The 26,379-nt window shown below is 33.1% G+C and overlaps 2 protein-coding genes and 1 long non-coding RNA gene across 5 annotated transcripts; 2 read left to right on the forward strand and 1 right to left on the reverse strand.

Moving 5' to 3' along the window:
* Window positions 1-1,171: 1,171 nt before the first annotated feature.
* On the reverse strand, window positions 1,172-5,539 carry LOC108486027 (uncharacterized). 3 transcript variants are annotated; one of them, XR_008284330.1, is made up of 7 exons: window positions 5,401-5,539; window positions 3,218-4,909; window positions 2,891-3,041; window positions 2,662-2,806; window positions 2,320-2,565; window positions 1,657-2,061; window positions 1,172-1,576 (listed from the first exon to the last, which is right to left on the reverse strand). XR_008284330.1 is itself a non-coding variant. In XM_053029967.1 (6 exons), exons 2-6 carry the CDS (start codon window positions 4,884-4,886, stop codon window positions 1,801-1,803), a joined length of 2,379 nt encoding a protein of 792 aa, XP_052885927.1. In that variant the 5' UTR covers window positions 4,887-4,909; window positions 5,401-5,539; the 3' UTR covers window positions 1,172-1,800. The 3 variants fall into 3 exon arrangements, 2 of the variants coding, with proteins under 2 accessions (XP_052885927.1, XP_017645338.1); XM_053029967.1 differs by having other exon boundaries at window positions 1,172-1,968; XM_017789849.2 differs by having other exon boundaries at window positions 1,172-2,061.
* Window positions 5,540-14,596: 9,057 nt separating this feature from the next.
* LOC128294096 (uncharacterized) lies at window positions 14,597-15,473 on the forward strand. Its single transcript, XR_008284353.1, has 2 exons — window positions 14,597-14,646; window positions 15,266-15,473. It is a non-coding gene; the product is annotated as an uncharacterized LOC128294096 (long non-coding RNA).
* A 6,715-nt stretch (window positions 15,474-22,188) lies between these two features.
* On the forward strand, window positions 22,189-26,053 carry LOC108486026 (serine/threonine-protein kinase ATM). Its single transcript, XM_017789848.2, has 2 exons — window positions 22,189-22,544; window positions 22,657-26,053. The coding sequence occupies exon 2, from the start codon at window positions 22,677-22,679 to the stop codon at window positions 25,812-25,814; it is 3,138 nt and encodes a 1,045-aa protein (XP_017645337.1). The 5' UTR covers window positions 22,189-22,544; window positions 22,657-22,676; the 3' UTR covers window positions 25,815-26,053.
* The last annotated feature ends 326 nt before the right edge of the window (window positions 26,054-26,379 follow it).

The raw sequence follows: 26,379 nt of genomic DNA on the forward strand, positions 1-26,379 counted from the left end.
CCTTTCTCCCTAACAAGTTTTGATCTCGAGACTGATTACTTAACAGGTTAACTACCTCTATTCAGTCCATTTTTAAGATAATCTTCTTAACTATATTCTCTCATGCTAATTTAATTCCCTCACCCACCCCCCCAACAAAATAATTCAGCTTTCAGTACCGAACAAATCCCTAACTTATGGAAGAACCCCAAAACCGTCCCCCATTGTCCCTAACTACTCCCCCACTGCAGCAACTGACGAACCAGCTCCCACAACTACATCAATATTCACCTTTATCCATTTCCCTTCCGTCAGCTCCCATCTTATCCCCCTTCTCCCCTACTAATGTAAAGGATATCCTGTTATTATTTCGCTAAGAGCACAAAATACAAATCACACATTTCGATTTGAGGGTAATATTACCTACATTATTGCAATTTGAGATGCTTTTGCATACAATCATTTAAGAAACTTTGCAGAAATCCCACTATTCATTTTGTTTTGGAATATATTTTCTGAGAATCTCATTATTCTTTTTTTCTTTACTTTTGTAGATGTGTAGGGAATTTTCATTTTTTATCCTTTTCTTTTAAAGGCTTTTACAAGCAATTATCTATCATTCTAATTGATGACGTTGAAGATTTGTCGTCTTCTGAATGGGAGTCTATTGAACTGAGCAATTATGAGTTAGAGGTGTTAAGGATAAAGTATTCCTATCGATAATTTTAATGATTTAAATTTTTTGATGGTAGAATCGTTTGTAGAAACTACGAAAACTAACAATGTTCCTTTTCTTAAGGAAAATTGACTCTTCTAAAAACTTTACCTCCAACCATTAATAAGAATTTGACTGAACCTTTAATAACACTATTAATGACAAGAATGTTCACCAAATATGCTATGATTGAACTATTCTAAAAATTCCATCAAACTAAATTTATAAAACATCAAGGTTTGAAAGTTATGCTTTTTGTAGTTATGTTATAAAAACAGAAGAAAAAATTTGGTATATTCAAAAGGAATATGAAACCATCTAATTACTAGATAAAGTTGTTATCAATAAACGAAAAGAACAAAATTATAAATATATCCATTTTAGATTAGTCCAAGTAGATGTCAAACCTCTCAATGTTGAAACTACAAAAAAATACATCAACTTTTATTATCTTAAGAGACCAAAAACACAGGTTGATTTTAATCATTTTCCAAAATTTTATGATTTCATTAAACAATAAAAACAAAAATCCTTTGACCCTTCAAGCTCAGATTCTTAATTACAAAATGCGCACTCTGGAACGAAAGTGCTAATATCAGTATATCTATTCCATTTCAAAGCCATGTACTCCATAGTCGGGCCATACCAGTCTTGGCTAACATCATGATGCAGACAAGGAACAAAAAACATTTATTCTAAGTTACTAAGACTAGACTATTAGTGTAAGATATGGATGTCTCTGATATCATATCTTCGTACCTATTCAAATATTTGAGAAGTCCTTGAAGGATTATATCTTCGTATCTATTTTCAGACATCCCAAAAGTCCTTGAAGGATCATATCTTCGTATCTATTTTCAGATATCCGTGGGACAATGGCACCTTCCAGAAAATTAAAGAATTGATCAATATAGCATTGTTTTAATTTCTTCTCCATTTGCAGTTCAGATCTCTACTTCTACCTTTCAGTACAAAAGTAAGACAATGACGCCATGAAACCAGAGTTGGTTTGCATGTGAGCTTATTGGTTTCGGCAACCCTGATGTTCCGGCCGTCTATCAAAGAATTAGCCGTGTCATTAGTTGGAAGAACAGCATCAGAATGTCTCACAAACGTGCTTGTGGTTCTACAGTCCCTGGAGAAGCAGAGTTTTCTTTGCTTTCCCTCTCTTTGGAGGTAAAAACCTCCATTTTAGCTTGAGAGCTAAGGTAAGATAATGACTGCAACCATGAAACTAAAGTTGGTTTCCGAGTGACATCATCTGATTCAGCGACCTGGGCATATAGCTCATTAAGAACCATGGTCTGGCCTGTTTTTGGCAGTTGGATAATTAACTGTGCTAGCAACTTCATTAGAGTCGGTAATACCTACACAAATAAGTAAATGTTAATACCATCTAGTACTTTGTTGCTCAGACTCCAGTGTGATTGTCAGATATATGAGTGTATGTCAAAGATGGATATGTTTTATTTTTTCTCAGTTTTTTTCTCTGTACCTATATCTAGAATTTATCAGATATTGACTATTGGACAAAAAACTTCAAAAAAATAAGTCAGACAACATAGATTTTAACTGTGAATGTGAAAGTTGCTTCTTATGCTCCATATGGATGAAATAGTATTTACCTGTATATCAACTAGAGAAATAAGACGTGAAAGCAGCTCGAGGATTTTTTTACAAGGCTCTGGCCCCCCTTGCCAGTTTTTCCAGTCATCGGCCTTTAAAGCATTCGCATCACTGAGGAGGTTATTAGCTTTATCAACAAGACTGTGAATGCAATAAAATGTTGCTGGGCTACCAGCAGGAAGATGTCGAACTAGGGCCGCAACTCCTGAAGCCATGCCCTCAAAAGGAGTAATGTCGGGGTATCCCTATATTCATAACAATGAAGAATATTAATTTAGTCCCACAAGTTTGATAACATGTTTCAGGTATTACTACTGTCTGCTTCGAGAAGTTTTAGGTACCTCTAAAGATCTTTGCATGTAATAAAAAACAAGTTGCTCCTTCAGTGACACTAGTTCATCCTTGAAGTGTTTTCCTGAAGACATGAATGCTACAAACATTGAATGCGAAGCTCGAGCTACTTTTCCGTTTGGATGTCCCATATATCTAATAACCATTGTTATCAGGAACCAGAGTTTATAATATGAATTGTAAATTTCTCAAGTAAAGTAACCATGTATTTTAGGATACAGGAACATAGCTGGAGTGACCACCCTCCTAAACACGTGGGCCGGCAATCGTTCAATGCAAGTTGGAATAACCCGGACATAAAATAAAACACGAGCAGTTTGTACCTCATCTTTGGACCATTCATACCCCATTTTCTGCTTGGACGAAAAGTCTACAAGACAAAATTCAAGTCCATGTAAAACTAACAATTTATAGAACAAAAACATGAAAGATATCCAGATCTTTAAACTGCTGCAAAATTACTTGAGCATCTAAACCTAGCACTCAATGAAAACAATATGTAAACATCAGCTTTCCATGGCCAAAAGGAGGGGGAAGAAATATCACCTTGCCAAGTGGTCAAGTCAACGTAGGTGGGCATGGATTCCACGAAAGAGATGCATGCAGACTCGTTTTCCTGAACACATGCAACAACTCTTCGTATTGTATCCATATATTCAGGCAAACGCATACGTCGGAAATACTCTAAGCAAGAGAAGGAAACTAATATCTGGACTGATTTCTCCCTCTGTATTTCTTGAGAGAAGTTTGAATTTAGTCTCTGCTTTGTTACCGCCAAAGCAAAAACCACAACCATAAGAAAAGCAGATTCCGCAATTTTCTCCAAATCAACTAGTAGCTCATTGTTTCTTTCGCGAAGCAACAAAGCAACCTGCCAGTGACCAGAGTAGACATCCCGACAGTAGTCCCATATAAGACTCTCCACTAAACTTTTGCTGTCCTCATCTGCTGAGACATACTGGTTGCAGAAAACACCAGTTATGACACCTGCTTCCTTAAAAAGAGTACAGTCCAGATGTCTTTTAATCTCGTTGGTATCAAATTCAGACCCACTACCATGGATAAACTGAAGAATCTCCATATATAAGTGGCTTAAGGGAAAGATTTCCCTTAACAATGCTGATGCAAGGCACAGAAGCACAGGGGCAGTGAAAGACACTGCACCACTTCTAGCCAAGGCTAATGATAAACATTGTCGAAGAAGACTGTTCGCAGAATCATTATCTGAGTTTATATAGCCTTTAGTTTCAGAAATCAACTGTTGTGCTACAAAGGCTATTTGATTCTCAGCAGAAATCCGTAGTCTGGAAACAAACTCTAACCCTTGGCCATTGGCTGCTTGTCTACTAGCTCTCAATACTCCTGCTGCAACCATAACAAGAGCAAATGGAACATAGCTCGCCTTCGAAGTCCCTAATATCTGCTGTGAGAAAGCTTCAATTTTCTTAAGAGAACGTGATTTTATGCAACCAGAAACAACCCATTCAACCAAATGCAAGATCATTAGAGCCGTAGGAACTGTACTACGAGGCCCATCTTCCTTTCCCCAAATTCTCAACAAAGAATCCCAAACTCTAACAAAATGAACATCCACAGAAGAAGATAATGCATATCCAATCCCAGCCAGCACATCCGGGATAATTTCTTCTCCTAATCTAACCAATTTATAATATTCTTCCAACAGCCTACAAAGCAACTCCGAGCATGCTATTTTCGAGCTTTCAGATACAGAAGGCACAAATGAAATGGCCCCTAAAATAAGAATACCTTCAGCAAGAAAGGAAGGACTTTTCTTCGAACCAAATTCAGTAGCAAATACATGAGAAAGGACATCAACAGCTAAATCAATAAGTGCAGTGGATGGCCTGAAAGACTTCCTCACCCAAATATAAAGAAGCCTGAGCAAGATAGGATATGATTCGGAAGGAAGATCGAAACTTCGGGATGAGAGTACAGATAAAAGAAGTTTGGCTTGAGGATCAGCAACATGGAGAGAAGCTTGTGAGTTAAGGAGGGTTTTCAATGATTGGAGGATAAGGGGATTAAATGTTTGGTTCTGAAGCGAATCCCGAATCTCAGACCAAGCTTGAATTATGGCACGAGCAGACGAAGAAGAAGTCGACAACGAAGAGTGTCCAGAAACAGAGTAGCTAATACCACCAATATTAGTCCTCAACCATTGTTCGAGAAAAAGGGTATTAGTTTGTCTTGCCATTTTATCAAATATTCATTGCCAAACTGCAGAAACATAAACATCAATACAACTAGGTGTCAAAAGGACAATCTCAATTCTCAACACCATTATTACTAATCTAAAATTCCAAAAATAATTAACCAACACAAGTCCACATATCCATTTGCAAAATCAAAATCCGGAAAGTCAAAATTTGATCAAATTTTTCAAGCAGTAATTCGAAATTCAAAATTACTTTTCCATTTTTATCAACTATTCATTCCCAAACTGCAATATAACAAGGGTTCAAAAGGACACTCTCACTATCAGTTCTTCAATCAATATCCCTTAATAATGATTAATAGCCAAATAATCAACCAACCCAAGTCAAAGACAAGTCGAATTGCAAAAACCGAACCGTGGGAAGTCAAAATATGATCAAATATTCAAGCAGTAATCGGAAAGCCAGTTTCCAAGTTCAATTGACTGAGAATTAGCTTTAATAGAAAAAACCCAAAGAAAGAATCAAAGTTAAAAGGAGTTTTTGATTACTTACAATGAGCTTGAGAATAGAAATTCCAATCCTTGGTTCAAATATTTGATAAAAAGAAAACGTTGATTCAAGGCGGTAACCCTGTTTATATTTCGGCAGCTGCTAGTAATTTCATGATTTTCTGGATAACAACACCGTGGCTGTATTAAAATCTTAATTCATTTATAAACATGAAAAAATTAGGTAATAAATTTAAATTTAGTTGAAATTATAAAATTGTGATAAAAAAATTAGAATGTTTTGTCTTCAATTATTATTATTATTAGTGCCAATGTAACGCTCCAATTTTCGGGAATTCTGTTAATGTTGGTAAAATTTCATGCTTTAATTTTGTCATTTGTGAGTGAAATTATGAAATAGGACCTATGTGAAAATGTTTGAAAATGTTATAGGCTAAATTGAAGTGACCAAATAAATAGGAGTGCAAAATAGGAGGATTTGCATGACAAACCTCCCATTTTACATGAAGTGGCTAGCCATCATGCTGATGTAGACAAAATGTACACTTGATATCCATAATTTATGGTACAAATTGATACAAATTGATAATAGGTTAGGTAAATGTTCCATGATAATGGGTTAGGTAAATGTTCCATGATAATGGGTTAGGTAAATGTTTCATGATAATGGGTTAGGTAAATGTTTCATGATAAGAATTTCATGTCTTTTGTATTAAAGAATTAAATGGATGAAATATGAAGTTTTATTAAAAGAAAAAGGGGTGAAAAGAATAAAGTTTTGTCCATCTTTATTCATCATAGCTGAAAGTTAGAGAAGAGAAAGGAGAGGAGAAAGCTCTTAAGTGTTCGGTCACTTGGGGAAGAAAATTGAAGGTAAGTTCATGGTAGTTGGCTTCTATCTTGATGTTCATGAGTTCTTCTTGATTCTACCTTAACTCTTGAAGCATATTTTGGTTTTTGGTTGTATTGTGAGCATTTGGTCATGAATTAAAATGAAGGAAATAGTTGTTGTTTCATGTTCTTTTGATGAAAAATGGAAGATAGGTGAAGTTGAGCCAAACAAATGAACATGCATGTGCCTTAGATGCTAAAGGAAAAAATCGGCTAACATGTTGTGCTTTAAAATGATGAAATGGAGATTATACTTAAGTAAAATCATAGATATGTGATGATTGATTGGTGATATACATGATTAAATAACATGCATGCAAGGTATGTGTGAAAGAGTGAATTTGGTAATAAATCTGCTTGGGACAGCAGCAGTAACGTGACTTTGGAAAATCACCATAAATTGTGGGAGATGAATTAGAAGCTGAATAAATTATGTAATTAAAGCTTGTTGAGTCTAGTTTCAAATGAAATAAACGAGAACATATATTTGAATTCTGTACAATGAAAAATTTGATTCTTAATGAAGAGTGGTCAGATTAGTCAAACAGTGAAACATGCGAAACTTTGAGAAAAATTTGGTATTGATTGGCCAAACCAAAAATTCTGAAAATTTTATGGATATAAGATATATGAGTCTATTTTCAGGGAAAATTAACGGCACTTGATTTGGAGTTTCGTAGCTCCAGTTATAAATGATTTAGTGACTGTTGCTCAGGAAGATAGCTTGCAGTGAAATTATGATTATGTGGTAAACATTGACAAAAATTTGTTAATGAGTTGTTTATTGATTTCTTATAAGCTTACTATAATCTGTAGGTGTGGTTGGTCGAATATTGTAAGGGGTTAATACGTAGTTTGTATTTGAATAGTTAGATTAACGTGTTAGTAATCCAATTGTAGGCAGTTCGTGTGTGGATTTCGTCAGCATATCGTTGCAAACAGGTGTGTAACTAACACCCTCTTTCTTAGTCTGGATCGGCAAAAGTCGAAAAGTCGAAATGCCAAAAACCGGTATTTTGTAGATTTGCGAGTGTGCGAATGCTCGTGAGGTAAATCGATTAATGTTTTTGGTAAGCTGCAAAATTTGGACTACAAAGTGCATGATTTCTGTGCCCTCGATATTTTTGGGCTTAATGGGCCAAAATTGGAATGATGGGCCAACGGGCCCAATTCGGTAAGAACCCTCGGTACGTGATTCTGTTAGTACGTGAAAAGTAAGAATATGCATGAAAAATCCTAAAATAGATAAATTACTGAAATACCTTTAAAAGTAGAAAATTTACAATTTTACCCCTAGTAGATAAATTACCGAAATACCCTAGGGTTAAATTGACCTAAATGCATGTTTGATTGTTGTTATTTATTGCATGCCATGTTGTTATTATCGATGCATGGGATTGGGATATTGATGGAGGAAGTCTTGAAAGTGGCTTGTCCACATCTTGGAGGCTTTGCCTCAATTTATGATAATCGAGCAAAGCAAGGCAGAATCTGTGGAGTGTTAAATTTGGGTGGGTTGAGCTATTCCCACATGGAGTGTATGGATGGTACGGTGGAGTGTAGTGGTTGGTGGGTTGAGTAGTCTCCCAAATGGGCTTGCATATGTTTATTGATGTTGCATGTAATTTGAAATGGGCCTATGGGCCATCTTGTTATCTGAATAAGGGCTAAGGCCCGGTTTATTGTAATCTGAAAAGGGCTCGTCCAAGACCATTATTACTGAATGGGCTTAGGCCCAATAGGCTTGAGTGACTTGGGCTTTGAATGGGTTTTCCTTACACACCGAGTTTCCCCAAACTCACCCATTTTATTTTCATCCACGCAGAAATCCCCAACCATAGTGGGCTTGAGTCGTGAGGGAATTTGAGTGGCCACCCGCTCGAAAGTTTGATTTTCTTCCGTGAACTGGACATCCTTTTAATTACGTTTTGAGGTTTTGGGCTTTTAAATGTAATAAGGCCGCTTATTTATTTTTGATGGTTTTATATGTTTTATTAAGATAGGTAATATTTATATTTAACTATTGAAATTGGATAGCTTTAGGCGTGTTTTCAAAAACAAGAATTGATTTCAAAATAACACGACAACAAGCAAAGCTTCCAGAATGAAAGTATTTTCCAAAATTAATCACTTTTCCTAAAATGACTTAATTAAATCGGTTTCCTAGAAATATCCATGACGTTAAGGTGTGGCAATGGAGGTACGCATGTTTAGGATTGGATCCGAAGGAGCTTGGTACTTAGCATCCGATGGACTCACCACCTCTTTTCCGCTTTCCTACCGATGCATGACTTCCATTCACTTTAACCTATAATGAAATTATCTTTAAAACACCAAGTAAGTTTTTCGGATCAACAATATAAAATGTTTTGAACGCTCGATGTGGCATGTCGGAACCGGTCATAACGTCTGGGCCGGGTTTGAGGTGCTACAGCCAAGCTTTTTTAAATTTATCAAAATATAAAAATATAAATTTTTAAAAATATATTTATTCTTTTATTAAAAAATATAAACTTTTAATAAATTTACAAATGAATTATAACTAGATTGTCCATCGCTTCTACTGTGTTAATTTTTTTATATAAATATAAAATTAAAAAATAACACATTAAATATACTAAAACATTAAAATAAATATTTCTAAATTTAAAAAACTTAAAGAACGCGATAAATACAATTTAACAAGAAAATACATCTATAGTAGTAACAAAATTAATAATAAAATAAGAGTTATACAATATCTAAATAATATCAACCAAATATTAGCAATATAATAGCGAAATGATAGCAGAACAATAAAAAATAGTGGCAAAACAGTAAAAATCAGACTAGGCTCGAGTCAAAAAAAGCTTACCCGATGCTCATCCCGTTTAGAAAACGAGTTTTTATATTTTTATCCAAATTTATTTTTAAACCTATACTTTTGTTCAAACTCTCACACTTTTTGAATAAATTTTCGGATCACGAATCGGTGAACTAACCATAAACAAGTCTAATTACGACACAGGTTACAATAATTTCAACCTATTAAATGCCTTAAAATTATATATTATGGAGTAAAAGATAATTAAAATAATTTTGTCATCATATTTGGTGAAAAGTATTTGAAAAGAAAATGTTGTTTGAATATCACACTTTTCGTCGTGTTTGTTTATTTATTAAGAAATTTAAAGTTGTACGTAATTTTTTTGGTGTTTAAATTAAATGTTTTTATGAGCAATAAAATTAGTTTTTTATAAAAAATCAGAAATAAACATGAAAGGTTATGAATTTTTATTATAAATTCCAATTAAGAACACAAAACAACACTTGTCAACAAGAAAAAAGTTTTATGAAATAAGAACGTCACGTCATATATATTCATTTTAAAATAGTTTTATGTCATATTAGTATTTTTATATTGAAAAACATTAAATCTAAATTAAAATTTGAAATTCAGAATGAAATTTTATAAAACTATTAAAATTTGATAATACTCCTATTTGGTATAATTTTTTACCGTGGATAATTCCAACTAAAAATACAAAACAACTTTTCTTTTTTATGTTTATTTTTGAAAGTCAACCATAATGTTGACCGACATTGAAGTGAGGACTTCACTATTTATGTTGTGTTGTGCTGAAGCCTACGACATGAGACAACAAGAATGATGGGTTTGATTTGTGTATGTATGTATGTCTTTTGTGGTGGACACATCTATTTTTGTCGTGGATACCATGTTTAATTAATTAGCTTAATTCAATCATTTTGATTTTTAATTAAATTAGTGCATACATTTATCAATTTTAGCTTATCAACAAATTGCTGCAGGATAAAGTCTAAGAAAATTTATTAGGTGGAAATGTAGAAGGATTTAAATAAAAATATAGGTTTAAAAAATAGATTTGGATAAAAAAAATAAAGTCTATTTTCTAAAGTGTCAGGCCTCGAATAATTTTTTTAGCCCGAGCTCAGTCTAGCCTGAATTTGCAGAAAAAAATAATGTTGCTACTTTTTACTGTTTTTCATTGTTTTGCTATAATTTTACTATTATATTGCTACTATTTTGTTGTTATTATTTGTGTATTATATAACTATTGTTTTATTATCAAAATTTACTACTATTTTAGAGGTATTTGTTTGTTAAGTTGTATTTATTTTAGTTTTATTTAAGTATTCTTTTTAAATTTTTTTCATTTGTTGGGAAACATTTATTTTAATGTTTTTAGTGTATTTGATTATTATATTTTTAAAATTTATTTTTATATAAAATTTTTAAAAGCAGGCGAGTTGGGCCGAGCTCGAGTTTTAATATTTTTATTTGGGTCGAACTTGAGTAAAATTTTAGATCCATTTTTCGGGCCGAGAATGGACAATTCTAGTAATAAGTTAGTGAAACGGTGAGTTTTGGTAAGTAAAAAGAAAAGGTGAATTTTGGGATAAATGTAATGGGACATGAGTTTTATTGGGTGTTAAGGTTTAAGTGATATTGTGTATATTATTAGTAATGGTTTGATAGTCTCTTGTAACTACTTTCTCCGATTGGTCATTTAAAATCAATTGGAGAAAAGGCTATGAAAAACCAATTAACCACTCAGTCAAATATGAGTTTCTCTTCTTTCTCTCTTGCTTTTCTTTCCTTTTTTCTCTGTAAATTCTGCTTTTGCATAAGATATTTTGATATTTATTTATTTTTAAAAATATCTTTCTAGAGTTTTTTTTTTTTTTTTTACAAAAGCTTGAAAGTAGAGCTCTTTTTCTTTCTTTTAAGATTCTTTCCATCCTTTAAAGATTTTTTTTTAAGTTTTAGAGTTATACTTGATCACTTCTTCTCGTTAAGTAAGTTTAGGTATTGTTAGTAGTTTATGAGAATAAATTATATTAAGATTGATCTAAAAGTATAGTTTTTAGGTACTATTTTTTAAAAATTTGGTAATTTTGTGTAGTTTATTCCATATTATTAACATATAATTTTGGCAACCTAAACACCTTACCCCAAATCTTGAATCTTGAACTTAAACCCTAAACCTTGAACCTTGAACTCTAAACCCTAAAGTTTAGAGTTTAAGATTTAAGGTTCAAAGGCTTAAGCTTATGAGTTATGAGCTTGAAGTTTAAGGTTCGAGTTTAGGGTAATAGGTTCAAGTTTAAGATTTAGGATTCAAGACTTAAGATTCTAGACTTAGAGTTTAAGGTTTAGGGTTTAGTATTTAAGATTTTAGATTTAGTGTTTAGGGTTTATTATTATAGGGTTTTAGATTTAGGTTCAAGGTTATGTGTTTGAGTTTATGTTTTAGGTTTTTAGGTTTTGAGTTTAGGGTTCATGGTTACGAGGTTTAGGGTTTAGGTTAAAGGTTAAAGTTGTTAATTTGAGTTTAAAGTTTAAGGTTTGTAGGTTTAAGGTTTGAAATTTTAGATTTAGAGTTCAATATTTGGGGTTTATGATTCATGGTTATGTGTTTAAGTTTATGGTTTGTGATTTTTGGTTTTGGGGTTTTTTGGTTTAGAATTCAAAATTCTAGATTTATGGATTAAGGATCAGTGTTTAGGATTTAGGGTTATAGGTTTGAGTTTAATGTTTGGTCTTCTAGGTTTAGGCTATATGGTTTAAGATTTTAGATTTAAGGTTTAAGGTTTAGGGTTATTAGTTTGAGATTATGGTTTAGGCTTTTAATTTTGGGTGCATGGTTTGAGATTTTAGATTTAGAGTTTAAGGTTTAGGGTTGAAAACGCCATGAGTTAATACCTATCACTTTGTTTGTAGATATGGGATGTATCCAACTGCCGCAGGGTAAGAACAATGGAAGGGTATCGATCACGTGTTGGGGTGTTAGCTTGGAGCTCTTTTCTATTATCTTCTAGTAGTCATGATAAGAGTATTCTTCAAAGAGATATGCGTGCTCGGGATGATTTTTCCAGTAAGCTTTTTGGACACAAGAAAGAGGTGAGACTCTTACTAATCTTCAGTTTGATTTAGCATGCTCAGCAAAATATATATTTTGCCCTGACAGTTGTGTATATATATGCATTTATACAAATACTATTATAGCAGGATATTTGTTACTTTTTCAAACGCTCAGATTTTTCTGACATGCATCTCCTTTTATTTCATAATTGCCACTTATTTCTCTTGTTTGTCATGAATTCATCGTCCAATGTTTGTCATTAGTTATTTTGGGAATGGTAGTGCTACTTTTTTTTGTGTTCATTCATTTTTATGTGCGTATTCTCGAACTCTTGAGTTTGAATCTCTGGTGGCTTTTTGTAGGTTTGTGGATTGAAGTTGTCTTACAATGAACATGAACTAGCATCAGGCTGTAATGAGAACAGAGTATGTAATACATGTTTTTTTTCCCGTCTAATTTGTAACAACCTGATTTTGGACTTAGTCGGAACAGTGGTTTCGGGACCACAAATCTGATGAGAAAAATTTCATTTTTATTATATTTTTATGGTCTACGATTTCACGAAATGGTTTCGTGAAAATTTCGTTCAAAAATTTTGACGTTTGAGCACTCAATTTAGTAAAAAAGATTAAATTGTAAAAAGTGTAAAAGTTGAGTTTTACATGTTAGAGGTGTCTAATTGTCATGAAATTTTAAATGGGAGGTCCTTAAATGATAATTAAACCATTGTATAAATTTTTGGACAAAAATGGCCTTGTTTGGGTAAAATTTGAAAGAATAGTAAAAAGGGCATTTTGGTTATTTAGGGGTAAAATGAATTAAAAGACAAATTTTAAGCCCCAAATGTGTCCCTTTCTTCTTGCTACAGAAGAATGTACCAAGAGCAGCCATGGTTAGGATTTGGCCAAGCTTCCAAGCTTAGTAGTAAGTGATTCCGAGCTCTGTTTTTAATGTTCTATGTATTTTTAAAATCCCAGTAATATAATCTGCTCATTTCTACCATTATTTTGAGCTAGGATTGATGTTTAAAAATTTACCCATGAATGATATGCATGTATTTTGATGTTTAATGGTAGAATATGAAGCTTGAAATTGTGTTAAACAACTGTTGCTAAGTGATTTTACGTGAAAACGAGTAAAACGACATAATCGGTAAAAATACTTAATGTTCATAAGTACATGTTAGAGTGAGAATTCGATGTTTCCATGGAAGGGAAAAATGATCAGCATGTCATAAAACATAAGAAAATAGGAAGAAGTTTAATTTCCAAACCTTGGGCAAAAGTGCAATATGCAAAAGTTTAGGGGTCAAAATGAAAATTTTTAAAAATATGATTTTTAGACCCATATGAATAATGTGACTAATTAGTAGGCTAAATGTGATATTATAGGTCAAGAAAATCGAGATTTGGGCTTAAATCGGGGAAATACAAGGTTATGGACTAGAATAGTAAATTGCCATTTCTGGATCCGAGGTAAGTTTGTACGTAAATAATGTAACATTCCAAAATAGGGCCTAAACGGAACAGTGGTTGCAAAACCACAAATTCAGGGTAAATATATATATATATATATATATATATATTTTATTATTATTTTGAGGTTCATGGTATGATTACATGATTGTGTGAATTTCGTGATAAAATTCTATGCATAAAGTGCTTAAATTGAGGTTAGGGACTAAATCGAATAATTTGCAAAACTTGCATTCTAGAAGTTTTAGTATGAAATTATTTTGGAATATTAATTAGGAGATCTTAAATGGTAATTTGACCAATTTTAAGTTCATGGACAAAATTAGGACATGGAAGGAATTTTGAAAGTTTAGTAAGGAGGGCATTTTGGTCATTTGGTTATTAACATTAATAAAAGGTAAAAAGATGATAAAATTGTATCATCTTCTTCAAGTTACCAGCAGAACCTTACCTCTCTCCATAGCTGGGGTTTCTTCAACTTTCAAGCTTCATAGTAAGTGATTCCAAGCCCGCTTTTAATGATCTTTACGTTTTGAAGTCCCTTAGCTCGATAAAGCTTATGCTAGCAATAATTTAAGTTAGAATCAAATTTGGAAAAATACCCATAGGTGAAATTTGTGTATTTTGATGTTTTATGATGGAATACGAGGTTTTAAATTATGTTAGACAACTTGTGCTACTTGGTTTTAAGTGAAAACGAGTAAAAGGCTTAATCGGTAAAAATACCTAATAGTCATAAGTACATGTTAGTGTGTGAATTTGATGTTGCCATAGAAGGAAAAATGATCAGCATGTCATAAAACATAAGAAAATAGGATGAAGTTTAATTTACGAGCCTTGGGGAAAAAGTGCAAATATGTGAAAGTTTAGGGCAAAATGTAATTTTTCCAAAGTTTGAGTAAAGGGTTGTTTTGATAAATGTTGATATTAAATAAGCTAAATTTGCTATTATAGATCAAGAAGAGCGAAATTGAGAGTAGATCGGGAAAAGAAAAGTAAAGGACTAAATTGTAAAGTTTAGTCACATTTTGTATCGAGGTAAGTTTACAGTAAATAAATGAATATTCTTTTATTTTACATTATTATTGTCAATTTCAGCATTTATATATTTATGTTATGAAAATATTTAAAGTCGAATTTAAGGTGAAGTGATGAGAGGAAAAGTGTTAGAAAGCCGGTTGAACCCTAGGAATGTTAGGATATTAGGGTTGACAGATGTGAACGAAATGAGCCATGTAAGTCCATATTAGAAATATGGCTTTGAAGACAGGATTGAGCCATGTAAGTCCATATTATATATGGCATTGGAGCAGGAATAATTCATGTAAGTCCATGTCAAAGACATGGCATTGGCGAGATATTGATAGACGAGAACGACCCTAGTATCCTTAGTATTCCGAGTGGTTCAACGGGTCAGGATACGAGTTAAATTACAGTGAATTAACAGCAAAGGAAAAGTAGATTATACTTATGAAAAGGAAAGGTCGTAAGAAAGAAGGTAAGGGAATAAAGAAGAAGATAGAAATTGAGAAGTAAAGAAATTTATGATGTTAGATGATATTATGCATAATTATCCATTATGTTGAATGTTGTGATTTATTTGCTTGTAAGCTTACTAAGCCTAGTGCTTAATCTCTTTATTTTCTTCTTCTTATAGTACTTATCTAGCCACTCGGGGATCGAAGGAAACGTCGGAGGCCGATCACACTATCAAAGAAATAACTCGGTATAATTAGACGTTTTGTTTTGTGTATGGCATGTATAAAAACTTAGCCACTTTTGGTATAATATGAACAATGAATGATGTGTAAATACTTGCTAGTGATTAGCTAATAAAAATGGCCGATGATATGCATGTTTATTAATATGTATGATTGAATGGTGATTATCACATGAAAATTTTGAAAAATGTGAAAGTAACCTAAAAACAGACTCAAGTAACAGCAATGACGTAACTTTGAAAAATCACTAAAAATTACATAAACATAGTTTGAATATGAATAATATATGAAATTAAATCTTATTATGTCTATTTTCTTATGGAATAAGAAAAATAGGTAAAGGTATTATATTTCATGATATATCTGAGTTTTAGTGAAACAGGGTCAGAGCAATTTCTGGGACCCCTGTTTCAACTTTGGAAATTCACCATAAATTGTAAAAAACTAATTAGAAGGTATACTTTATATGGTTATAATCCTTATTGAGTCTAGTTTTAAGAGAAACAAACGGATTAGTGATATGAATTTTGTACAGGAAGAAACATGGTTCGTAGTAACAAGAGGTTAGTGCAGTCGAGTTTTGAAACAGGGGAAACTTTAACTAATAAACTGTACTAATTGGCCAAGTCAAAAATCTATGAAAAAAATTAGTAGATAGATATATGAGTCTAGTTTCAGGAAAAATTTACGGATCTTAATTTCGAGTTTTGGAACTCAAGATATGAATTTTTAGGCGACTACGACGCAGAATGGCAGTACATTCCAAAATGCTTAAATAAACAATTTAAACCTATTTAAGGGATAGAATAAGTTTAGTAATGCCTCGTGCTCGATTCTGGCAACAGTCTCGGGTAAGGAGTGTTACAAATAATTTATCGATTCTTTTTATTTTATTATATTTTGTTATCATATAAAACGTGGCTGCCTATAGAATGATTATTTGTTGTAAATTGCAAATTGAAAAAGGACTATAAATAAATTGTAATATGTTAGAAAATGAGGAATTTCCCGGTTGAGCCTTCGAAATAGAAATGATACAAATGATCTATTGTGAGGTCACGTGTGTAGTACTAAGTTCAGGCTACTACGTGTACCTGATTATTGGTCGCATGTGTAGTACTAAGTGCAGGCTACTATGCGTACTCGATAACTTCGATCACGTGTGTAGTACTAAGTGCAGGCTACTACGTGTATCAGATGGTTAGGTCACGTGTGTAGTACTAACTGCAGCTACTATGTGTACCGGATAATTGGTCGCATGTGTAGTACTAAGTACAGGCTAATATGTGTACCAGATAGCTTTGGCTACAAGTGTGAAAATATGTGTAGGCAACTAAGTATCAGTTATTATTCCGAAGAATTCAACAAGAAAATCGATTAAGTAAAAAATACATGTGAACATGATTATATGATGAATAAGTGCAGGTATATGTTTAAGAAAATTTTGAGCAATATGCTCGACATTTGAGTGAACTTCGATAAGACAAAATGGATTAAGTGAAATTATTTAAGAGTGAATTTTAGTAGTAAAACAGTGTTGGACAGCAGCAGTTGTGTGACTTTAAAAATTAACCAAAAATTGTGTAAGCTGAATTAAATTTAAAATAAATTATGGAATTAAAACTTAATGAGTCTATTTTCATATAAAAGAAATAGGGGGAGCAAAAGAGTTATATATTATGTGATATTATAATTTTTGTGAGATAGTGTCAGAATGAATTTGAGATCCCCTATTTTGACTTGGAAAAATTGTTAAAAATTTTATAAAAATAATTATGGGTTATAATTTATATTTTTAGAATAATTAATGAGTCTACTTTCAGGATAAAGAGACGGGAACATTATCTGAGTCTTGTAGTATGAGATAAATAAATTTTAGTGAAGAAAGGTTGAAGCTGTCTAATAGCGAAACATGGGAGACTTTGAATAATAAAATGTACTTATTTACTGGACCAAAAATTTTGAAAATTTTATGGTGGAAAGATATATGAGTCTAGTTTCTGGTAAAATTTACAGATCTTAATTTGAAGTTCCATAACTCTAGATATAAATGATTTAGTGACTGTGACTCAAGAAAGCAGCTTAACCAGAACATGTGTAAATGTACAATTGGGTTAGTTTTACTATGGAAAGCATGTTAGTAAATTGCTTATTATTTTCATTCGAGCTTATAGCGTAAAGCTTACCCCCTCCTTTCTATTTCTTTTAGTGTTGTCAGGTTAACTCCGGGTTGGAGATCGTCGGAGGCAGCATCACACTATCAAGCCAACACCTTGACAATATAAACACATATGCTAGAATTATCAAGTGAGTGGCATGTATAGGGACCTAGTTTTTATAACATGTGTTATTATAATTTGGCCAACTATATTGGTTTTTAGTGAGCTCATGATTCTGACTTATAAATCTAGCTATTCATGTTATGTCTGATATTGGTGATGTGCATATGCTTGTTTGCCATGCATGGTTGGTAATATGTTATGTGTTGTTGTGAATGTTTAAGTCCGTTAACGCCTCAAACCCTGTCCCGATGTTGGATACGGGTGAGGGGTGTTACATAATTTATTCCTATCCTTATTAAATTGTTCAATTTTTGAACTGATTGAATGGGGAAACTCTCGACCATATGCAACTTCTTATTTAGAATCAACATTCAACTCAACCTGTCCTGAACATTGAGCATACCGCTGCTGTAAAAGCAATTGCATGGTCTCCTCGTCAGTATGGCCTTCGTGCATCAGGAGGTGGTGTAACTGATCGTTGTATTCGATTCTGGGATACAACCACTAACACACACTTGAGCTGCATGGACACTGGCAATCAGGTGATCATTTCTTTTTTGGTCTTTATCATATGTGCCCCTTTAATTTGTCCTTACAATACACCAAACAGATATGCCACTAGTTCATTTTTGTGCCAAAGTGCTTAATACTAGAGTTTACAGTTATAATGTCCATTTAATGCATGATAGATAAGCAATCTTGTATGGTCTAAGAAGTCAATGAACTTGTGAGTACTCATGGATCTTCCCAGGACCATATAATTGTTTGGAGATACCCTACCATGTCAAAAGTATGCGAAGTTTAAATATAGTGTATATTTGACAATAGTTGCTCATCATGTACTTTTGTTCCTTTCTAAATTTTTTTTGTAATTATGCAGTTGGCTACTTTAACGGGCCACACAACTCGAGTTCTTTATCTCGCAATCTCTTTGGATGAACAGGTAAGTTGCTTTCCCACGCTTATGATGGTCACTAAACTAACTAAAATTACGATAAAGACAAGCGCATCTATCGAATAATAGTATAGCTATGGTGAGTAGGAAATATTGTATTCATGAGGACTAAAAATACTAGTAATGACTATTTTTCTATTATTTAGCAGACAAATTAATGGGATTGATTTTAATCTAAAATTAACTAACTAATTACTAAGAACGCAATAGAGAATGAATTAGGAAAATAATTGAAGAAAACCAATGAGATAGACAACACCCAAGAAAGAATCCACCTAGACTTCATCTATTATTTTGAATCTAAATTAAACAATTTATTCACTTGTGTCTTGATCCGTGGAAATCCCTAAATTATTTTAATATCTCTTTCGAGAGTAAGAACAACTGACTTTAGGTTGATTAATTGAAATCTCTTTCTAATTAAAATCCCTATTGTTGCATTAACTCGATCTATGGATCCCTCTAGTAGATTTGACTCTAATCTGGTAGATTTATGTCGTCCTATTTCTAGGATTGCATGTAACTTCACTCAATTATACTAGATCTACTCTTAAACAGGGACTTTTGCTCCCTTGAAATAAGCACATTTAACATGAACCAATATCCTGAAAATATTAAAACATGAAACAAACATGTATAATTGAGAACAATAATCAAGTATTTATCATGTAATTCAGAAATCAAATAATAAGATTCATCATAGGTTTCATCTTCCCTAAGTATCTAGGGAATTTAGTTCATAATCTGGAATAAAAACATCTCAAAGTTAAGATAACAATAAGATATAAAGAAACCCAATAAAACTTTTAGAGAAATTAAGTGGAGATTTTCAATTTTGAAGGAGATCCACTTTTGAGTTGCTTTCGATGGTGTTCTTCGAGTAATTTCTTCGTTCTTCTTTGCATGCCCCCTTAGGTCTTCTTCTAATATGTATTTATAAATTTTAGAATGCTCAGAAACCCTAAAAATTAGATTTTTCCGCGTAAAAGGGAAGCAAGGTTCGAAATCGACACGGGCTAGTACATGGGCGTATGGTCAGCTCGTGTGGATCTGCCCAGGCCGTATGGATCCTGGAAACAACTCTTTTTGTCCGATTTTGGCCCATTTTTTGCTCCTTTCGCCCCCCTATGCTAACCTAAGTATAGAAACATGAATTTAAAGGATTAGGAGCATCAAATTCACTAAATTACATAATAAATCATCTAAAAACGCATCAAGAATGGGATTAAAAATATGTTACTTTTATAGCTTATCAGCTTCATAGTTACCCTCACCTTCTACTCTATAGCTGAGCTTACATGTTTTTCCTATGGTGAAATGATCTTTTCTTTTATTTTTTTTTCTTGTAGAAAATAGTTACGGGATCTAGGGATGAGACACTTTGCTTTTGGAAGTTGTTCCCTGTCTCTAAATCTCAGGTAATGGCGTACATTCTTGCTCAACAAAGCTGGTTTTTATTCAGTACTGTTGAATGCTTACTTTTGTTCTGTTTCGTATGCAAACTGCTTGTTAGCCAAAAGTTTATACAACAACTAATTTATTTGTCGACATGATGTTTTTATACAGAAAAGTGATGGCAAAGTAGGAGCATCATCTTTTGGATGAACCACAATTCGTTGACTCTAAATCGTGCTCTGAATTATCAGATTTCATGAAGAGATGGTGGGAGCATAACTCATGCTATGAAATACCAATTACCCATAGCTTGTCCCCAACCCATAATTAAGAGGATAATACGTTTCAGTGCATTCAAACTCATGTCCTTCTGTATTGACAACAATACCATACAAATCAAGTTAAGACTCAATTGACATGTTTTCGTTTATTTAAATGTTTACAATTGAACTAAAATAAAAATTTCATGTATACAATGAACAGAAACACAATTTTCATGTGTACAATTATACCAAATAAAAATTTATATAACAAATTGCACACAAAATTCATGTATAAATTTAATATTTATTCCATTATTTTAAATAATTTAATAAATTAAATTTATAAAAAATTGAACATTCATATTTTTAAAATATTTTTTCTTTCATAACTAGAATTTAAAATAAAAAATTAATTGTCAAAAATCAAAATATTAGAATTTAATTAGATTAAGGAAAGTAACAAAGATATGGATAAAAAGTAAAAATATATTTTTATTTTGTTTTATTTTTAGAAAATGTTAATTTTTATGAATAGAAAATGTTAATTAATATTAAGTAAAGTGGATAGTTTGAAAAATAAAATTAATAAAATAATACAATAACTAATAAAAACCATTAAACATAATTTTGTTTTTAACATAATTATTAAATATCTTTGACGTTGACCCACTTTTGTTGACCACCAATGATGTTGGGTTGTTTTGAAGCATGGAAGGTAGGAAAATTCTTGGCAAAGCTCACTACAGTGAGGTTTCTTGTAATAGCAGATGGAATAAAGGGTAATTCGGTAAAAAAAAATTGGAAGAAAATGTCCTTCAAATTTTTTACTATTCCCCCTATAATTTTTGCTAATTTCTCGTACTTTTTTACATATTTTCAGAATTTCTGATATATTTTAAAAATTAAGTTTTGACATTAAACATCTATTTTTACTATAAAAAATCATTTATATTTGGTAGTCCCTTGTAATTTTGATAATCCCTTTTTTCTTTATATTCTCTCGTGTTTTTTGATATTCGCTTTACCTCACATGTTTTTTAGTACTCGTCTCATAATTTTTATATGTCCTCACGATTTTTTATATGCTTTCGAATTAAGTTTTGGCATAAAGAATTAATTTTTAGCATAAAAATATATGTTTTTACAATTCTCATAATTTTGGTACTTCCTCACATTTTTGACACTCATCTTATAATTTTTTTTGTTATTCTCTTTTTTTTTTTTTTTGCATTCCTTTGTAAGTTTTGTACTCTTTCATGTTTTTCGATATTCTCTCGTAATATTAATACGTACAATTAATAATTATCAAAAATTCTTAATATACAAATTAATATTTTACACTAAAAATATATATTTGCGATCATTTAAAAATATTAAAAATTATGAGAGGATGCAAAAAAAAAGACATGTACCCAAAATTATATGAAAATATAAAAAATGCAAAATGAAAATGAAAAATGCCATAAAATATGAATAAAAACAAAATATTATGAAACTTATACCAAAAATTTTATTATTTATTTGTAATCTGCTGAATAAGTATAAATATAAATTATTTAAAAAATTATAATGCAATGAAAATACACTAAAACCTATAAGAAAATTTATTAATATTTATATAAATATATAAGATGAAGCATTTAAAGAATTAAAATGAGGTCTATATAAATTTTTTAATAATTTATATAAAATTAGATTATACACATTCACATTGCGAGTGAAAAAATTATATGAAAATATATAAAATTAACTTGAAAAATTCGTATTTAAAAAATTTTAAATCTTTTAACTTAATCAATCATCCGTTTTTAGTAAAAAAAAACTTTTTCTTCGTATTAGATGTTAACTCGTGAGAAAAAAACTTTTTCTACGTATTAGATGTTAACTCGTGAGACTAACTCGTGAGGTTGATTGAATTATGAATAGTAATTAATTAATAATAAAAATATATGAAGGCTATCCACAAATAATTGAAACCTGACCTTTAAAAGCTTTGTTTTGTTTCCTTTACAAGAGAAGAAGGAAAAATCTTTAAAATCAGAAATGGGTTATAAAACAATTAAAATCTGTTCTTTTTTGTCTTTTTTTCTGTATTTGAGACAGTAATTTCATAATGTACTTTCTCTTTCTCAATTATTTTTTTGTTCTCTTTCTTTTTAATTTTTTTTTTATAATTTTTTGCCTAAATCTCTCTTTCCCCACTCCACCCAAAAGAAAAGCCCAAAGCTTCTTTTTTCAACTCGGCTAAATGAATCATTTTGACTCGTCGTCAACTCAGCTCTCAGTGTGAATGCCCAGATGTTCCTTTTTGACTTCTCAGGTACTTATAATCTCTGTTTTAATTCTGGGTTTTTCCTTTTTTTTATATATATTTAATATGTTTTAGTAATTTTTATTTGCATGAATGGCGTTTGAATTTTTTTCTTTATCAGATACTTAGAGAATAGTGATAATGGAGAACCCTAAAACCCCAGAAACCCTAGAAGCAAAAAACCCAGATTTGGATCTCCTAGAGGAAGCTTATGAACCTCCTGATTTGCTCACTTTGATTGAAAGTAGTAATGGGTTAGGCTCCATTTTGGATGTTCAGCTTCAAGAAAATGGTAATGCTTTTGGTGGAGATAGCTTAGCCATGGATGTAAAAGAGAATGGTGTCAATATCATTGAGACTGAAGAAGTTTGTTTAGTGGGTGATGGAGTTGATAATGTTAAAGAGGATCAAGAGGAGAGGTTGGAACTGAGAGTGGACACTGGCATTGGAGATAATGCAGTTGTAGAACCTATTAAGGAAGAGGGGACTAAGGAAGATGATCGATCGGGGATTAATGGAGTTGGTTTAGTTAAGAGTGTTCAAGTTTCCGGAGACAACATTTCACTTTATGTAGACTTTTCGGGTACTTTAAATGAAGTAAACAGTACTGGGTTAATGACGGGTAAGGAGGAGTTAATGGTTGATGGGCAGGAATATAAGTTTTATGTCGGTGATATTGTTTGGATAAGAACCAAAAGTCAGAGTTGGTGGCCAGGAAAGATCTTTGATCCTTCAAAAGTGCCGGAGTATGCTTTGGCTGGGGAGGAGAAAAACTGGTTGCTAGTTGGGTACTTTGGTAGTAGCCATGTTGCTTGGTGCTGCTCATCTCAGTTGAAGCCTTTCCATGTGAACTTCCGTCAGATGATTGGACGGAATAAAGCTCGTAGCTTTCTTGGTGCAGTTGAGAAGGCTGTGGAGGATTTTGGTAAGTGCCTGAAGATGGAGATGACATGTTCATGCATTTTGAAAGAAGATAAGTTCTTATCTTATGGTTCTTCGACTAAGGAAGGAGATTCCATGCCCGAGCGCAAATCTGGTCGACTGGGGGAGTTTTCTGCCACTCAGCTTGAGCCTGTAAAGTTTCTTTGTCAACTCAAGAGTTTTGCACAGGTTGTTTCAAAGCCTGATATGCTTGAATTCGTTGCCCTACAGAGCTATTTGTCAGCATTTTACTGTTCCATAGGACATTGCCAGTTGCCCTTGCACCAACTGTGGGAAACAACATATGATGCAGATAATGCAGGCAGTGGTTCAATGGGTGAAAGGGATAACAATGCTGGTTTAGGTGAAGGAAACAGCATCTCATATAAGTTCTTGCTGGAACAATCTGATGTAATGAAGAATGAGATGTTACAGCACAATCTGAATGGGGTTACAGTGAAGACGTCAGGTGAGAACTGGGGAGCTTTACCGGAGAGCTGTGAAGACATCATTGCTCGAGAAGGGGTTTTCTCAAGCAAACAGGCTTTGACTTCGAGGAAGAGAAAGAGGAAAGTTCATTATGAAAAGAGGAAAGTTCATTATGAGCTGAGCAGTAGCAGCACTCCGTTTGAAGGGCCTGATCAAGGCACATGTCTTTCTGTGGAAAATGGTGATGATGACAGTGAATTAAGAAATGAAACAGGCTATGAGTTGAGGGAACGAAAGAAGAGCAGGTACTTATCATATCCTTATGTTAACTTGGAAGGTAAAGTTTTACCTGTAACGGAAGATTCTAAAACTTTGAAAGTTTCTCATGAGGAGGTTAAGGAATTTATCGGGTCTCCTTCATCTGACAAAAGAAGTGCAAAGAGGTTCCAGAAAACATGGTATAGGAAATTTATAAAGGGAAACGATGTAACTGCTTATCCGGAGCTCAGCAATACATCTTCTGCTGATCTGCTTTCTGAGTTACATTTGCTAGCTGTTGATTGCCTGTTTCAAACCGAAAGTAAAACCTTTGGTCTGACTGAGTGGTTCTTTTCTAGATTCAGAATCTCGTCATATCATGATGAGTCCATTTATGAGATGCACTGCAAGAATATGGCTAATCAGAAAGAGGCTACCGTTACTGATCCTTGCTTGTTGGGGAATGATCCACATCAAACGAAGCCTACTTCCTCGCCCCTCACTTCTCCTAGGAATAAAATGCAGAAGAAAAAGAAGCTTACAAGCTCTGCAACATCAAACTCTAAATCTCCTTCTGGCATGTTAGATGGGAATATTAACTTAGTGGCATGTAACTTATCAGCAAAAGAGTCGCAGGCAATGACCTCTGAAGCACCTAATGGGAAACAAACGCATCAGGAGAATAAAGAAGCTAATAACATACCTGATTTAAATGGAAATGGTGCTATAAATCGAGGCTTATTTGTTGCAAATGGAGATAATGCGAGCTCCAGATCGTTTATGTTAGATTTTCAAGGGACTGACCCACATTCTGTTGAAACAATTGCTGAACAAAGTAACAGAGAAGGGTTGAATGTTAGCCTGCCTGATTCTAGTGGACCTATTGCACCTCTGACAAGTCCAAACATGGTTTCATTTCTATCTGAAAGCAAATCAGGTCAGAAGAAGAGAGGAAGGAAGCCAAGAGCGCCATCCAGCAGTACGAACCCTGTGCTCACTTCAAACATACCGGACCTAAATGGAACTAGCACAGAACCCAACACATCGACAAAAGATTCACAGGAGGCAAACAGTGTCCCATCTACAGGAAAACCTGCACGGAAGAGGAGGAGGAGGAGGAAAGGCGAGATTAGTTTAGGCACTCCGAGTATGATTATAAATTATAATGGAGCAGGGACAAGTGGAAAGCTCCTTGCAACCACTCTCCTCTTGACATTCACCCCTGGTGCTTCCATGCCTTCAAAAGAAGTTTTGGTTGCCACATTTTCCAGGTTTGGGCCCTTGAAGGAATCGGAGGTTCAGATACTTAAAGATTCTAGTAATGCCCGTGTTGTTTTTATGCGTAACGAAGATGCTGCAAAAGCATTGCGGAGTTTAGAGGAGAGCAATCCTTTTGGTGCAAACCTTACGAATTATCAGCTTCAGAATAACAATATTCTAACCACTCATCAACACATGGAGGGATTCCGGCTGCCTGCAAAGCTTACCGGCACAATGCCTCGCCTCGGTGATGCACCTCCAATTGACGTTATAAAGAAGAATCTAGAGATGATGACATCAATGCTTGAGAAATCGGGGGATAATCTGTCTCCGGAGATGAAGGCAAAGCTGGAGAGCGAGATAAAAGGACTACTGAAGAAAGTCAGCCATTGTCCTGGATCCTCTTCCTAGTTAGAAGTGTAACTTGGGGAGGCTGCTTCTTCTATGTATGTTCTGTGATGTAGTTTCCTAAAAGTAGAGACTCATTTGTCTTCAAGGTAGCTACCTATCTGTAGTGCTCTCTCTGTGTTAGCTCTTAAAAGTAGCTGAGAATGTTTGTGGTTAATTTGTATGTGGGGAGAGCATTAAGCGGTGGCAATGATGTGCATCTCTTCTTAGTTTCTTTCAATAACTTTTGCCTCTCTTTGAAATGATGGTTGTTCTTAATAACAAACCTTGAACTTCAACTTCAACTTGGTGCCATTTTCACATAAAAAACCTTGATGTTTGTTTTGCCTGGCAAAGCTGAATGTCTGTATATGGTATGGGAAGCTCAGGGAAATATTGGTGCTTGTTTTGCCGTTCGGGACCATTTCACTTTCAACTTGTTTTTACCGCTTCTGTGTTTCTTTTAATATTTTTGAAATTTGATCAGTACTTAAATTGATTAGATTATTTATTCTTGGTTCGATCGGTTCAAATTATTAAAATAAAAATTATAAAAATAGGTACAATTCAAGTTAATTGATATATTTCA

This window comes from Gossypium arboreum, chromosome 6 (genome assembly GCF_025698485.1).
Source record: "Gossypium arboreum isolate Shixiya-1 chromosome 6, ASM2569848v2, whole genome shotgun sequence".
NCBI classification, from domain to species: Eukaryota; Viridiplantae; Streptophyta; class Magnoliopsida; order Malvales; family Malvaceae; genus Gossypium; species Gossypium arboreum.